This window comes from Onychomys torridus, chromosome 14, assembly GCF_903995425.1.
Source record: "Onychomys torridus chromosome 14, mOncTor1.1, whole genome shotgun sequence".
NCBI classification, from domain to species: Eukaryota; Metazoa; Chordata; class Mammalia; order Rodentia; family Cricetidae; genus Onychomys; species Onychomys torridus.
The window spans coordinates 76271747-76287386 of NC_050456.1; the positions used below are offsets into that span (position 1 = coordinate 76271747).

At 47.2% G+C, this 15640-nt stretch overlaps 1 protein-coding gene across 2 annotated transcripts in view; it reads left to right on the forward strand.

Moving 5' to 3' along the window:
* Wdr25 (WD repeat domain 25) overlaps nt 1-15640 on the forward strand; it is a 136467-nt gene that overhangs the window by 89971 nt on the left and 30856 nt on the right. For both annotated transcript variants that reach the window (XM_036205343.1, XM_036205344.1), the window contains one exon: nt 7617-7747. In XM_036205343.1, coding sequence (XP_036061236.1) covers nt 7617-7747 — 131 coding nt within the window. The remainder of the gene's footprint in view (nt 1-7616; nt 7748-15640) is intronic.

The following is a 15640-nucleotide window of genomic DNA, read 5'->3' on the forward strand; positions in this document are numbered from 1 at the left end:
GCTAAAAGAAAAGGTTAAGAGATTCTTGTGTCCCAAATCAGAAGAGCCCTCTGGTGTGGGACAGAGAAAAACCAGTATTTTTATTTAAAGCAGGTTGGTTATAAATGCGATCTCTTTCTAAAGATAAAAAGGGGATATGATATAGATATAATAGGATGAAAGGGTAGATTAAGGAATTTACTTCTAAAGAGCAACAACTTGTTTAAAATGTTTTACGTTGGTATAGATTTTAGTCTATTGATACAAACTTAAAGTTAATTTTGTTATACTGTGAGTATATTTCTACTCTTGTTTAAGGTATTATGTTTGTACTGCTCATTTAAAATTGTAATGGATAATTAAAAATAGACTAATAATTGGTCATCTATGATAATCATACTCGTAGCCATGCTAGTTAAGTCTTCTAGGTATACACAGAGATATTTCAGATAGATAGGTAATCTTCAAATACTTCAAAGACCTACAGAATATGGCATTTAAAATACTTCTAAAATTTAGACTTTCTGGACAGTGAGACATGTCTGCTCCTGGCAGCACCGTTTTACTTCAGAGAGGAGGATGGGCATTAAAGACACTTCATATGGAGTTTATCTTCTTGACAAAAATAGCCATTTGGGCAAGAAACTGTTCTTGCCTGGACTGCTTGATCAACTGGACATGCAGGACCCATAGAAAGGTAACCCCTGAACTTGCTTGACAGAATGGTCCTTCAGGTTCCTGCTTTGCAGAGGAAACCACCAGACACTCTACAGGACACTGAGAAAAGTGACTGAGAGACTCTATGCCTGTGGGCTGAAGACAAATGCCCCAACTTTACAAAGGAACATTAGGTGACTGTCCAGGCTGCCAGCTGTCTCTGTCTACCCTACAAGACTCCCGAAAGTTGCTTGCATCCTTCTCCCAGTTCTCAGGTAATATTATATCCTTCTGAGGTCTTTGATGTGGTTGAAGACTGGATAGTTATAATTTCCTCAGTTATGATAAAAGATAAGTTAGATATAAAAACCTCAGACTCACAAATATAGCATAGATGGAATATTTTGGTTAATTTTGCCAAAACAAATAGACTAGATATTGTAACTATAATTCTTGTTTGATAATTGTTTTGTTACATGTAAATTTACTATGTAAAAGTTAAAACCTTCCTTTTTTAAAAAAAAGAAAAGGGGAAGTGCTGTGGATATCGCTCTGTATAAATAAAATGCTGTTTGGCCAGTGGCCAGGCAGGAAGGATAGGCGGGACAAGAGAGAAAAGAATTGTGGGAAGCAGAAGGCTGGAGTGAGACACTGCCAACCGCCGCCATGAGAAGCAACATGTAAAAACACCGGTAAGCCACAAGCCATGTGGCAAAGTATAGATTAATAGAAATGGGTTAATTTAAGATAAAAGAAGTAGATAACAAGAAGCCTGCCACAGCCATACAGTTTGTAAGCAATGTAAGTTTCTGTGTGTTTACTTGGTTGGGTCTGAGCGTCTATGGGCCTGGTAGGTGAGAGAGATTTGTCCTGATTGTGGGCCAGGCAGGAAAGCTCTACATTATCACCTCCATGCCTCAAACGTCTGGCCATGATGATGGCTGTGATGCTGATTTCCGAACTGAAGTCTTAGCAGGATTTTTCCCTAGCGTTTTCCATTAAGTACCTGTTAGCTTATTAAAAATCTTTTAGCTTTGGACCCCTTTAACAAAGAGAAATAGTAAAGCCCCAGCTCTTAGAAGAGGAAATAGATATGACAGCCTCTTTCTAAGTGGAAAATTTTAGTCCTTTCAAAGACAGATTTTCAGCGTCTTTGGGAATTGAGGGAAATAACATTCAGAATTTTTTTTTTTTCCTTTTTAGCAGGAAAATTTCAATCATCACCTTTTAGCAGCTCAACCTTCCTACCCTTTCTTCCCTGTAGTCAGCATGGTCATGTCAACCACCTTTTAACAAGCACCTGGTGACTTGCTGCCATTTCCAAATGAAAACATGGTTGGCCGCATGCTGTGCTCTAAGGACCCAGGAAAGCACCTGCCCCCACCCCCAAACCCCAGGGAGAGTTTTCCTTTGCTGTGGGTCTAAGGATAGGCAGTAAATTCCAGATCTGGGGGTGTAGAGGGGAAGAGACCCTCTCCTTGTTCTATTTGTTCAGACATGTGCTACCTATGTATCAACTGGTGTCTGATCGCTAACTACAGCTACGGGGTATGGAAGAGGGTCTGGAGAGATTGCTCAGTGGGTAGAGCACCTGCCTCTCAGGCATGAGGACCTGAGTTGGGGTCCTCAGCACTCACCTAAAAGCCAATTGAGGTGGCTCCTGTCTGTAATCCCAGCCCCGGGAGGCAGAGACACATGCCTGGGGCTCACTGGCTACCAGTCTAGCCAGACTGAAGAGCTCCAGGCTCAGTGAGAGACTTTCTCAAAATGTAAGTTAAGCATACACTCAAAAAAAAAAAAAAAAGTAAACTGGAGAAAAAGCATATTCCCAGTTAGATTAGCTTTCTGTACGGTGACTGTTTATGAGGGTGGTTTGAGGGTGTGAAGTTCTCATGGGGCACCCACAGCCTGCTGAGTTCCCTGAGCAGCAACATAGCACAACACAGGAACAGCGCTGTGGTTTTAAAAGGCTATCTTCCACTCTGTAGAACCCAGCTTCGAAAACTGTGATCACAGCTCCACAGGCTTGTGTAACTGAGTGTAGGCTTGTGAAAAACTCAGCAGCTGTTAAAGGTTTCTGAATGTGCAGTGATCAACAATTAATTCCAGCCCAAATGCATAATGGATCTAATGTTTCTAGCAGTACTCACCTATGTTGCCTCTCATGACTTCACTGCAGCCTTGGACTGAGCACACGCCATGGGCATTCTGTACTGGGAATGCCATCGGGCAATATAATGTCCATGAGACCTGAGCAATGCCTCAGACTCCAGACTCCTGTGTGGTGAAGTGTGATGCTAGTCCTGTATTTACAAAGTTTTCTGCTCTTGCAGAAATGTAACAGTTCCATTCTGGGAAATAAGGACTTTTAATATTTTATACTCCTCAACATGTGGGTGTCAAGTTAGTGCATCCTTGGATTGCGTTGTGTTAGAATGTTGACTTTAAAATTGCTCTTAAAGTCAGCTTCATTAAAAAATGTTGAATGAAGTTTGGCTTGGGACAGATTTTCCTGCAGCTTCTGGAATGGCTCTAGACATACTTCTGCCATTTTTTAAAAAATGGATTTATGCAAAGTGGTGTTCTCAACATCTCTGAACATCCAGCAATTTTGAAAAACTTTGAAAGTATGATATATCCTGTTGTATCAAATACAATTTTTTTTTCTTTTTGTTGTTTATATCTTGAGAGAAGGTCTCATTCTGTAGCCTAGGCTGGTCTGAAGCTCACTGTGTAGTTCAGGCTGTCCTCCTGCCTCTTCTTCCCGAGTCCTGGAGGTACAGGACTTGCCTTACATACTCAAGATTTAATTCTTCGTGTAGAAATAACCAAGCAATCCATCTCATTAGTATGCAAATTTGCTTTCATTGTTAGTAAATAGTAAAATTGTATACCAAAGAATTGTTTTTAAGTTTTTTTATGATTATTATCAGCAAATATTTGGTCTTTGCACCTACTGTATATGCCCATGTTCCTGAGGTTGCATGAAGTGTCTTGGATGAAAAGGGGCAGTGAATGACAAAGGTTGGTAAGCTCTCCTCTCCAGCCTCTGCTTTCTGTCAGTGGCTCTTCCTAGCTTGGTCCATTTTTACTCCTGTTTAATACTTGGGCTACTGGAGGGCAGATGGGGAGTGTTATCTACCTTCCTGCATAGCTGAGGGCCTTGAGCCTTGTTAACCATACAGAAGCACAGGTGTTCCTTTATTTAAAAAAAAAAAAAAAAAAAAAAAAAAAGCTAGGTATTTCCAGACTTCTCTACGGTGACAAGTGACTGCCACTCCTTGACTCCAGAAGAGGGAGTAGAAGGAAAAAAATAATTTAGTCATTCTTTGAAGCAAAGGGCAGGTGCAGGGGCAGGTGCAGAGCTCTGGGAAGTATGTACCAGCTGGGTGTGGTGGCTCATGCCTGTAGTTCTAGCACTTGAGAGGCTGAAGCATAAGGATAACCTGGAGAGGTCAGCCTGGGCTACATAGTAAGCTCTCTCCCAGCCTGAGCTACAGAATGAGACTTTGTCTCAAAACCCAACAAAACAAAAATAAAAGCAAAACAAGGTTTCCCCGGGGATGGGCCTGTCTGTGCAAAGGAGACTGAGTCAAGAGTGCTAGCAGTTCAATAGGGGCCTTTGTGAGCTACACAGCAAGACTCTGGTGCCTGTGTGTGTGTGTGTGTGTGTGTGTGTGTGTGTGTGTGTGTGTGTGTGTTAGGTCCAGAGGTTGACAATGAGGTCTTTCTCATTCACTCTTTACCTTATTTTTCTGAGGCAGGGTCTCTCGCTGAACCTGGGGCTCACTTATTTGGCTGGGTTGTCTGGCCAGTAAGCTCCGGGTCCAGGGAACCCTACATTTCCATCCACCCAGCACCAGGATTACATGAATGTGCCACCATGCCGAGCTTTTTCTGTGGGTGTTGGAGATTCCAACGCAAATCCTCATGCTTCTATGGCAAGCACTTTATGTACCCAGTCATCTCCCTACTCTCTTAAAATTTAAATTTAATAATTATTATTTTTCACTTTGGAAAGAATGTTTTAAAACAGACTCCCCCCCCCCACTTTCTTTTTTTTTTTTTTTTTTTTTTTTTTTTGCCTGTGCTAGCATTTGAACCAAGGACCTATTGGACATATTAAGCACACATTTTACTATAGAGCCATGCCCTGAAAATGGATCTATTTATTTGTTTTTTGATGTTGCCAAAAATGACTTAAGTGTCATCTATTGAAGACTTTACTTAGGCAGGTGGGAAGTGTAGCTCAGTGGTAGCATGCTTGTCTAGCATGCTCAAGGTCCTGAGTTTAGTTCCTGGCATCAAATGAAAAGAACCTAGCAAAACTGAAACAGCTAGTGTCTGTCTGTGCCCTGACTGTGGGACTCATCAGTTTTCTGATCTATTTTAAACCCATTAAATGAACTTTTCATTTGACTTTGAACCAGGTTGTTGAGAAAATAACAATAACACCTTCTGGTTAGTTGCAGGGCTGTTATTTTCCAGACAAAATGGGCTCTATGTCACTGGAGGCTGGGAGTGGAGAATGTCTGCTGTGTGGCCAGTGGACCTGCATCCTGGCCCATTCCTGCAAGGAGTCTCTATCAGCCTCAATGAGTTCCCTGGGTAAACAGAAACTTCAGTTGGTTGGCTTTCAAGCCCTGTGTCACAGGACACCATCTGCATTTAGACAAGAGAAAGCATTCTTGATTCTACTGCTACCACTAAAAGTACCATAGCTATAACTCTATAGCCCATGCAGTTTTGTGATTTTAGGAAGTTGTGATGCCCTTGGGCTGGCAGGACGGCTCAGTAGGTAAAGGCATCTGTTGCCAAGCCTGGAGAACTAAGTTTAATCCCCCGGATTCACATAGCCAAAGGAGAGACCCAACCCCTTCAGGTTGTCCACTGACCTCTGCATTCTGTACATGCATGTTCACCCCAAATTAATACATAAAATGTTAAAAAAAAAAAAGTTTGCTTGATGCTCTTAATATATGGCATATTAAGATATATTTAAAATTGGCTAGTTTATTTTTGCCTCACTCTGTAAGAGGTCCTATTTTTGGTATTTAAAAAGTGTTGATAATAGCAGTGGAGTGATGGCCCAGTGGTTACGAGCACTTGCTGTTCTTTCAGAGGACCGGCACCCATGTCAGGCAGCTCCCTGTAACTCCAGCTCCAGGGAACCTCTTCTGGCCTATGCTGGAACCTGCACACCCATGGCATATACTCTTAACAAAGATACACAAATAAACAATTTTTAAAAGTATTTAGAAATCATGTCTATGCTATATTGGCACAGAGGTGTATTTTGTCACTCATAAACAAATCACCACAAGACAGTGATGTCTGTTTAGGTCTGTCCTGAATGGGGTATAGGCAGACAAGCTTGGAGACAGTGACGCTGGCCATTGGATCTGTGCTGTCCCTCTGTGACTCTCATAAGCTGTGATTGATGAGTTTCATTTCCTTACCGGACGAACTGGAGCTGGCCGAGTTCTTACTTAGTGTATTGGGTCAGCAGACAGAAGAAGCCATCGGGGAGTGCTTTCTGCCCAGAGTGAACAAACACAGCCTTCTAGGGCTTGACATCTCAACACTGTCCTTTCCACCAGCTGTGTGCACGCAGGAGCTCGCTTGTGTATATGTATGTGGAAGCCGGTGGTCAACTTCAGGTACCGTTCCCTGGGAGCCTTCCATCTTCTCACTGGGATCCAGGGCTTACTGATGAGGGGAGTCTGTCCAACTAGCAAGCCTTAGGGATCTGCGTGTCTACCCCCCCCCCCCCCCCGCCCAGTTGGTGTTGGTGTTGCACGCATGCACCAGAAAGCCCAGTTGTTGTTTTTTTTAATGTGGGTTTTTGGATCAAACTCAGCTCCTCATGCTTCTCTGGCATGGATTTTACAGACAGCCACCTTCCCAGCTCCTTGGCTGTCAGCTTCTGTGTTCCACTTTGCTGCCTGGTTCAGTGGAGGAGACCTGGTAGCCAAAGGTGGTCAAGATTTCCCCACTTGGCGGAGGAAGGTGTGTGCTGTCCCTGAGGGAAGTCTCCTCTGTGCTATTGGAAGGTGCTGTCTCTGGTGTCTGGACCTGACCCCTAGTGATGGATCAGGAGCCAAGCCAAGGTGCTTCCCTGTGTGGTGCCTCTCAAAGCTGGTCTGAGTTCTTGGTGCAGATTTGGACAAATTAAGTGTGACAGATAAGAATCCCATCAGTGCTGTGGGGTGCACAAGTCACACTGGGCAGTGGGGGGAGTGCTGGCTTGAACTGTCCCTGAATGATGGGCACTTCTGAAGTCTATATTGCTCACCTCTAGGAAACCATAGCGACAGCTGTTTCCACACCGCATGGATCTGTATGTGCCAGATACTTACCACAGTGCACAGAGGGACTCAACAACCGTTTATGATGATATGAAGAATGACCAGGGCTGTCTCTAGTCCTGTAGAGCTTGTGAGACCCCAGTGAGCCACACCTGATATCCATTCTGTGGCTGGGCTGCTGTGCAGGTCACTGTCATTTGTGGCCCAGCATGTCAGGTCACCCACACCTGCTGCACACTGTAACAAACCCATCTTCATTTTTATAAGGATTGGAAGATGGATCATGAGATAAATCCCAACCAACTTTGCTTTTAGATTTTAGATTTCTGGATCAACAATCTCCTGTATTGTCTATGCAGCCTGATAAGTTCCCTGAACGTCTCCAAGCCTGTGTTCAGCTGTGCTGTGGTTAGTTGGCATATGGTTGAAATGAGATGACATACAACTCTTGCAGAGCAGGGAAAGGTGGAGTCCTGGGATCAGCTGCCTGGGTTAGTCGGGGTCTCTGGGGAGGGATTTGACAGGGAGTGGAAATGAACTGCCACCCTTCTCTGTTTCCAGAAAGTCTACACTGGGCCACATAGGGCCCTGGAGAGCTGTGTGAACATCTCCACTTTGAAATACTTGTGATCTGAGTATTTTCTCACTCTTTCTTGTCTGTCTGTGTTACAGGAACCCAAGTATTTAGTGGTCGGAGTGACTTCAGAATCACCACGTTGAAATTTCATCCAAAAGATCACAACGTCTTTTTATGTGGCGGCTTCAGCTCTGAAATCAAAGCTTGGGACATGAGGACTGGCAAGGTGACACCCTTTTTCCAAGGTTGGCCTTTCATGTGTGGGGAGTGTGTGTGTGTGTGTGTGTGTGTGTGTGTGTGTGTGTGTGTGTGTGTAGGACGGAGATGAACCTTGGATGTTTCAGGAGCTGTCACAGAATCTCCCTGGGCCTGGGCCTTGCTGACTGGATAGGCTGGCTAGCCAGAGTGCTCCAGGGCTGTACCTGTCATGTCTCTCCAGTGGTGAGAGTGCAGTCTCACACCACCGCACCTGACCTTTCACATGGGCTCTGGAGATTGAATTAAGGGACTCAGCGCTTTTGAGTCAAGCACTTTACAGACTAAACCATCCATCTACTTAGTGCCTGCTAGGCCAGCCTTTCTATGGGAGAATTTCTTCCAGAATTCAAATAAGAAAGGACAGAGCAGCACCTGTATATTTGAGGCAGGTTAGTTTTGACTTCATATTTAATGAGAGGTGAGCATAATTTTCAGAGGTTTTAGAGAACAATTTAGATACTAAAACATCACAGGTACAAGTTTATGCAGCATATCACCCTGAAGATTTTTAAGTACTGTGTGTGTAAAGTGAGTCAGCCTGGAGTTCTCCAGGAGATAGACAACTCCAGTGCAGAGAACATTCTGCAGTGTACACATGTACATGTACATGGAGCATAATACTTGTCAGCTTGTCTTGAGTGGGGGCTTCCTGGAGGAGTTGTTGACTTCAGGGGGCTTAAAAGCTGGGGGTCTTCCACTCCTGCCCTTCTGCAGCCTGCTGCTCCAGTTGACCCTGTCTCTTAGCACATGATGACCCCAGCAGCAGCCCCGCCTTGGCTCTTTCCGTGGAGCCCCCATCGTCATCGCCAGCAAACTGTGTTCCTCCCTTCGCGTGTCAGTCTTTCTGCCCGCATCTGCTGCTGCGTGGTGTGGCTGGCCTGAGCTGTCCTCGTCTCGAGCTAGGAGAGCTTGGGCTTCCTGTTTGCTTACTCTTGCTGCTGGCCCTTCCATTTGTTCTCCACAGCCGCAGAGTGATCTAAGTCAGATGGCTCTGTCCGCCGGCAGCATCTCCAGGTTCCCGTCTTAATTGCAGTGAAAGCCCATGACCCACAAGGCTTAAATGATCTCCCCAAAGCCCCTGATTATCAGCCCATCCCCGCCACACTCTGCCTTTCCCAGAATGTGCTGCACACTTGCTGCCTGTAGACGTGTGTACTGATGCTCCTCCTGTTCTCTAAGTAGTGTGTGTGCCCAGAGGGAACAAGGCTCAAATGTCACTTCCCCTGCCCACCACCCTCCTTGAGTTCACTTGTCCCCTCTGCTACTTTATTTCTCTCCATAGTTTTTGCCATCGCCTGGCTCAGCGTGGATTTTTCATGTTCTCGTATCTACCTGTCTCTCTCCACTCAAATGTGAGCTTTTGTGGGGCAAACATTCTGTTCTTCGCTGGAGTGCCTGGCACAGGCAGGCACTTAGAGAGTCATGACTGTGGACTGTGCACACATGGGAGGTGGGAGTGTGAGCTACATGAGAGATACATGGGCTTGGCTGGTGAGGGCGCTGGGCAGCAGGATGGGCTTGGAAGAGACCTTCAGTGCTGTGTCTTGGCCTGGGCCAGAGGAGAGTTGTCCAGTCGGAACTAGTGCTGTGGATCCATGGAGGTTGGTGGTCTGGGCTGAGGAAGGGCTCTGTGCTGGTAGCAATAACTCTGGAGGAGGTAGAGAGGCAGAGGTGTGTGTAAGGCCTGTCAGGACTGTGACTGAGGGGCTTGGTGACTCCAGGTTGTTCTCAGTTTGTCCTAGGAAGGTAGAGACACAAGCCTGTGCCATTCCTGGGCCCCGTTCCCCTTGTGTGGAAGCTCCTAGGGAAGGAAGAGGTACAGGGCAGCAGGCAGTGTCCTCTTCCATTTCATCATGAAGTGGACCGGTGGTGTAGGGTCTGCAGTAGGAGGAGGTCCTACCCGAAGGCATCCATGTTACCCCGGGATGCACCCACCCTGGAGACATTGTTTGTGGAGCTGATGTGGGACAATGCATCAAAGCCTCCAAAGCCCAGATTCTATATCCATATCCACTGTGCACCAGACTAGCTTTCCAGGAAAGCGGTACCCTGCAGGCTGTAGAAGGTCTGTGGGCTTCTGAGAAGAACCTACCAACAGAGATCCTTGCTTCAGAGTACTTGGTGGGTCTCTTCCTTCAGATACTTCCTAAATGACAGCATAGATCCATACACTTTGAAAACACTTTTCTTTCGCAAAAGAAGCTTTTTGCAAAAATATGAGGAATATTACTCATAAAATAGTGGGCACAGTAGAATTTTTGAAAACAGAACACTTTTTCTTCTTTTTTTTAGGACACAAATATATAATAAATAGAAGGCAACATTTGAGCATGGTGTGTAAATAAAAAAAAGTATAGCTGGGCCGTGGTGGTGCACACCTTTAATCTCAGCACTTGGGATGCAGAGGCAGATGGATATCTGAGTTCAAGGCCAGCCTGGTCTACAGAGTGAGTTCCAGGACAGCCAGGACTGTTACACAGAGAAACCATGTGTTGAAAAACCAAAAAAGAAACCTTATAAGCAGATCCTTGGTGTGGGACCACTGTATGGCCCAGCTCTCCTGTAAAGGTACATTCTGTGTTTTTATCCTCAAAGACCAAACATGTAGGAAATTACTCACTATGGATGCCATCTGATTTAAGAGTTTGTTGCAAATACCAGCTTTTCTCCTGGGGCAGACGCCAGCTGACAAGTTCTGGGGAGAAGCAATTAGAAGCAGATGTTGCTGTTGCTGCTATCGGTACGTTTGCGACTATCTCCCAAGCTAATAACGTGGGTGAAGGAATCTGTACAGTGTTTGTTTTTACTTCCTCTTCGCCAACAGTCCTCCCACACAGGGTCACAGAGAGAGGGGCACAGTGGCTCTGTTTGCATCAGCTGGGCTCAGGGGACAACACACTTTCCTGCTTTGACACTGGCTGCTGGTCCCTCTGAATGGGGCCTGCATAGGCTCTGTCCCTGGTGCTGAAGTCTGCAGTGAGCAGCGCGGCCTCCTTTGTTTTTGTTTTGAGAGAAGGTCTCACTATGTAGTCTTGGCTGCCTTGGAACTTTCTGTGTAGACCAGGCTGTCCTCAAACTCACAGACATCTGCCTATCTCTGCTCCACGTCCAACAGTGTGGCCTTTCCTGACCATCCCGTCAGGGCTGCGGTGGGCATAGAGGGTAGAAGGAGGAACACAGACCTTGGGTCTCAGTCAGTCTGAGCTTTCCTGTGTCACCACCAAGAGAGGAGTGCTTATGGGATAGCAGTGTGCAGTCTTATGACAGGAAGTTCAGGGGGAGTCTCCAGAGAGCCACCAGGCAGAGAGATGTGGTGACGTTTGGTTGTTTTCCCTCCACTGTTCCCAGCACCTCTGGTCTCTTTTTAAATATAGAACCAGTTTGGTCTCCCCCCTCCCCCCATACTCTCGACTCCTGTTTTTTTATGGAGCTTATAAGTAAGGGTTTTGCATGAGAGCAAGTTTTGGTGACACTTTTGGCTTAGTGTGTCTTCCTTACTTGCTCTCGTCTCATTTCCTGTGCCCAGCATAGTGTCAGATAGGCACCTGGTAGTTTTCCACGTAGAAGGAATCAGAAAAAGGACTTTTCCATTCACCTTTATCTATCTATCTATCTATCTATCTGTCTGTCTACTTATTTATTTTTGTAAATAAAGTTTTATTGGAATGCAGTCATCTGCATTAATTTATTTCCCGTCTGTGGCTGCTTTCATACTATGGTGGCAGAGCTGAGACCGCACAGCCTGCAAAGCCCCAGATACGCACAGTCTGGCCATCCCTGAGTATCTCGGGACCTGGCTCATGAGCTGCTGACAAAGTGGGGCCTGCTGTACCTAACCTCTTTCCATGCATTTTCACAGATACCATTTGCTCTGGGAACTTTTTTTTTTTTCTGGATGGTTCTCCAGCCAGTGGTGTTTGGGTCATTTGTCTTGTTTTCTCACAGTGGACTATTAAGGTTTACTTTGTCATGTAGTCCACCATAATGGCATCTTTGTTCCAGGAACTCTTCTACACCAGGGATTTAGACCCTTAAGCTCAAGTGGAATAACTCGGACTCTGAGTCAAAGTAAGCCAGCATTTTGCAGGCAAGGAGCAGGCTTCTGCCATCAGGACCAAGGGTCTCAAGCTTATCACTGTGGGACCACTTCAGGCCAACAGCCTCACCCAAGGACTTCAGGCAAGGCTCCAATGAATAGTTGAAGTATAACTTTTAAGCTACATGCCAGCCAGTAAATTTTTCTGAATCTTTAAAACTCAGCAAAATGTCAAACGTTGGGATTCTGACTCTGTCCAGCCCAGCCCAGTTCATTATGGAAAATGGGCTGCTTGGCTCTCTTTCTCCCTTTCTTGGCTGATCTCTCTGCCATGGCATGGTGACTGGAGTCGGTCTCATCACGAAAAAGTGCCGGACTTCACATCCAGCCTCTGCATGATGTACTCAGCTATACTAGGCTGGCCGGACGCTGCTGGGGCCACATTTTGTGACTACTTCCTTCCAGCACCTTCTTTGGGAGGGCTGTTGTCTGATGCTAAGGGTGTCCTTTGTCTGGCTTTCATGGTGCTGTGGGTGCCCCTCTCTCCAAGGCCAGGGGCTTGAGCTGCAAGAGACCTAGGTTCCAATCCTTCCTTTCTTACTCACTTACCTGGGCGATCCAAGGCAAAGTAGGCAAACCTGCTGTGATGCACAGCCCCCCCATCATTGTGGCTGAGGGAAACAGCGAGGATGTCTGCAGAGCAGGGTTCTCATATTTGCCCTGTGGAGGAGAGCTCCAGTCCTCACTAGGATATAGATTTTGCCTCCATTATCCCCTGTGGTGGGGAGGGTTCTGCATGTCAACAGTTTCCAGAGGATGCAGAAGAAGATGGGAGTGAAAACCTTTGAGAAGCCTGTCTCGAAGGACCTCTGAGCTCAGTGGTCCCTGGCTTCTCTCTTGTGAGCACCCCAGGCCTTTAACTCCGTGGGTCTGTACCAGCTGTGACCTCTCTCCATGCCTGTGGCAGCTTCTGGTCTCCTTCGGCATGCATGGCTTCTTCATCCCCAGATGCCTCTCAGATGGTTCCCAATCACCTCTGCACCTCAGCACCATATCTTTTAGTGAGCCTGAAGCAGAGCAGCACCCAGGAGCATGTGGCCCAACCAGCTCTGGGATCTATGTAGAGGGAGAGGCCTCTCTGACAACGGGTGCGAAGGCAGTTGGTAGTTTAGAATGATGGTTACAGGGAATTCCCAGGATATCCTGTGCAGGGTAAGGTGCTGTGTGAACCAGGCTCTGTGGTTCTTGGCCAAGGCTGGCCTCTCCAGCTCCTGGGTTCTGGTGGAGTAACAGTAATAATAACAACAGGAATAATAGTCTCCTGGTTTCTAGTCTGGTGATACCCTGGCTCTAAGCCCTGTGTAGTGTGGGAGCCATAGAGCTGACAGAACCCCGAGACATAGACCCACCAGCACCATGTCCAATGACAGTCACCTTCAAGTTCATTGTGTTTGGAGGCAAAAGTTGGGATAAGCCATCAAAGCAACTCTCTCCTGTCTTGTATCACATTTGTTAAGGCAGCCCCAGCTCAGAAGCCGTAGCCCGTGCTTAGGAATTAATCTTTTCGCAAGGATGGGTGACGGAACTCTAGCCTCAGCGAGTCACTGCTCAAAGAAGGCAGGCCTGGCCTGGGAACTGGAGCAACCTCGGAGAATCTAGGACGAGTGTGTCTCTCAGAGCTGGGGAGGCTGGACTCTGGCCCAGTTCCTCCCTGTGTGTGGGGTAGACGCTGGGCAGGCAGGGGGCTGAGTGCTTTTGCGTCGCCTCCTGCTCTACCCTTGACAAAGACAGCTGTGATGCCTTGAGACTTGCTGTGCTTCTGCTGCAGCCCCCCACTGTTGCTCTGAACCTCCAACTTCCGCCCGCTCCGGGGTTCTCCGATAATATCAGCTCTGACAGGCTAGCTCACTTTTGCTCAGCACACCCTGGTGCTGCTTTGACACGGGTCATCAATATTTCATGGTTGTTCTACATTCTTCCTCCCTTTCTTAAGTGTTTAAAGGGACATTTTGACTCCCTGAATTGGCTTCTTGACCCCCTTCTGGCGCCATGTGCTAGGTCCTCAATGGCATGTGCCCAAACATGAGGTGACAGCAGGGCCCTTGGTCTTGTGGACCCTCAGCCTGGCTTTTTGTCATCACAGCTATTCACCCTTAAGTTGGGGTGTCCCAGGAGAAGGGAGCCTCCCCCAAGGCAGGGACTGGGTCTCTTTGCTGCTGTGTCCTAGCACCTACCATTTGTGCAGAGCACGTAGTAGGCTCTGGGAGAGAAGCACTGACAAGAATGACTAATAACTCTAATCAAGACTGATAGAAAGATCCTGAGTAATTAACCAGCCCATTGGCAGGCAAACAGAGGCACAATCCACTGATTTCATTGCCGGCCCCTGATGTGGGTGGCCTTCCTCGGATGGAGTTTCCTCCCTGGGTAGGGGTGGCCTGAGCTGACGGGGGCTGCACTGACCCACCTGGTCCCAGTGGGTGGACGCATCTGGGAGCTGCCTGCCTTCTTGTCCCATCTGGTGGCCCGGCATTGGGATGTTTGAAAACTCCTGGTGACCACAGCCTTGAGGCCCGCCCGAGTGTGGGTGTTAGGCTAGTGCCCTGAGTGGGATTGTCAGGGTTTCATGTGCCTTCATCTCCCTGAAGGCAGCCGTTTGAGACCCAGCTTCGCCCACGCTATGCTCCATGCCATCAGTTTTGGTGACACTGTAGGCAGGTTGCTTATTTGCCCTAATGAGGTTTTGATTACTTTCCATCCGTCTCTTTCATCTGTTTCATATTAAAATGCCTTTCTATCTGGACTCTTTGTCCTCTCTACGGTTCTGACTAAGCTTTGCTGCAAACTTTTCAATGCAGATGAGACTAGGAGACCCACAGAATTGGGCATGCAGGGAGAGGGAGATATGCATCAGGACTCCGGATGTGCTTTGCTTTTCCCAGGATCCTGTTTCCTTCTCTGTCAGGTAGAGGTGGGTGAGGCTCTGGGCCACCTCTCAAGCCTCTATTATCAGACTATGAGTGCTGCCATCTACCCTGTTTTATAGCTCTTCCTGTCCTTGTAGGCCTGGGAGGGAGAGCAGGCACCATCTCCAGTGTACGACCAGGAAGCATTCTCCTAACTCCCTGCCAGTATAAGCCCACTGCCTACAGTCTAGGAAGGAAGCTGGCCCTGACAGGGTCAGCTCTCAGGCAAGGACAGACAGCCATGGAGGGTTGGATCTGAAGCAGGAAATGCAGGAAGAGGAAGCATGTCATCTGTCAATGTCACAGATGCTTTCTGAGCCCCTACCAGATACCAGGTGTTGTCCCAGGGCATGATGTAACACAGCCCAGCTGGACGATCCACTCCTTCAAGGGATTCAGTCTGCAGAGCAAAGCTCACTGCTGAAGACAGGTAGCTGTGTCTCAGGATGTCTGAAGCATTTGCCAGCCCCACTGGTCACCTTCACAAGTGGTTGGGGTACCCCTGTGGTCTCCTAGGCAGTCCCAAGCCCTGGGCAGAGGAGGGCAGCTAGTTCCTAGAGTCTAGAGCCTCTAAGAGTTGCCCATACTTTTCCTTTTTGTTTTGTTTTGTTTTGTTTTGTTTTTTGGGACAGGGTTTCTCTGTAGCTTTGGAGCCTATCCTGGACTATCTCTGTAGACCAGGCTGGCCTTGAACTCACAGAGATCCACCTGCCTCTGCATCCCGAGTGCTGGAATTACAGGTGTGTGCCACCACTGCCCAACTAACTTTTCCTTTTGAGTGTTTTCTTGGGTGAGTTGCTGTTGAGAAACTGTAGGAGCCCAGAGGCCAGTGACCCAGGGCTGTCATTGGCACCCACCC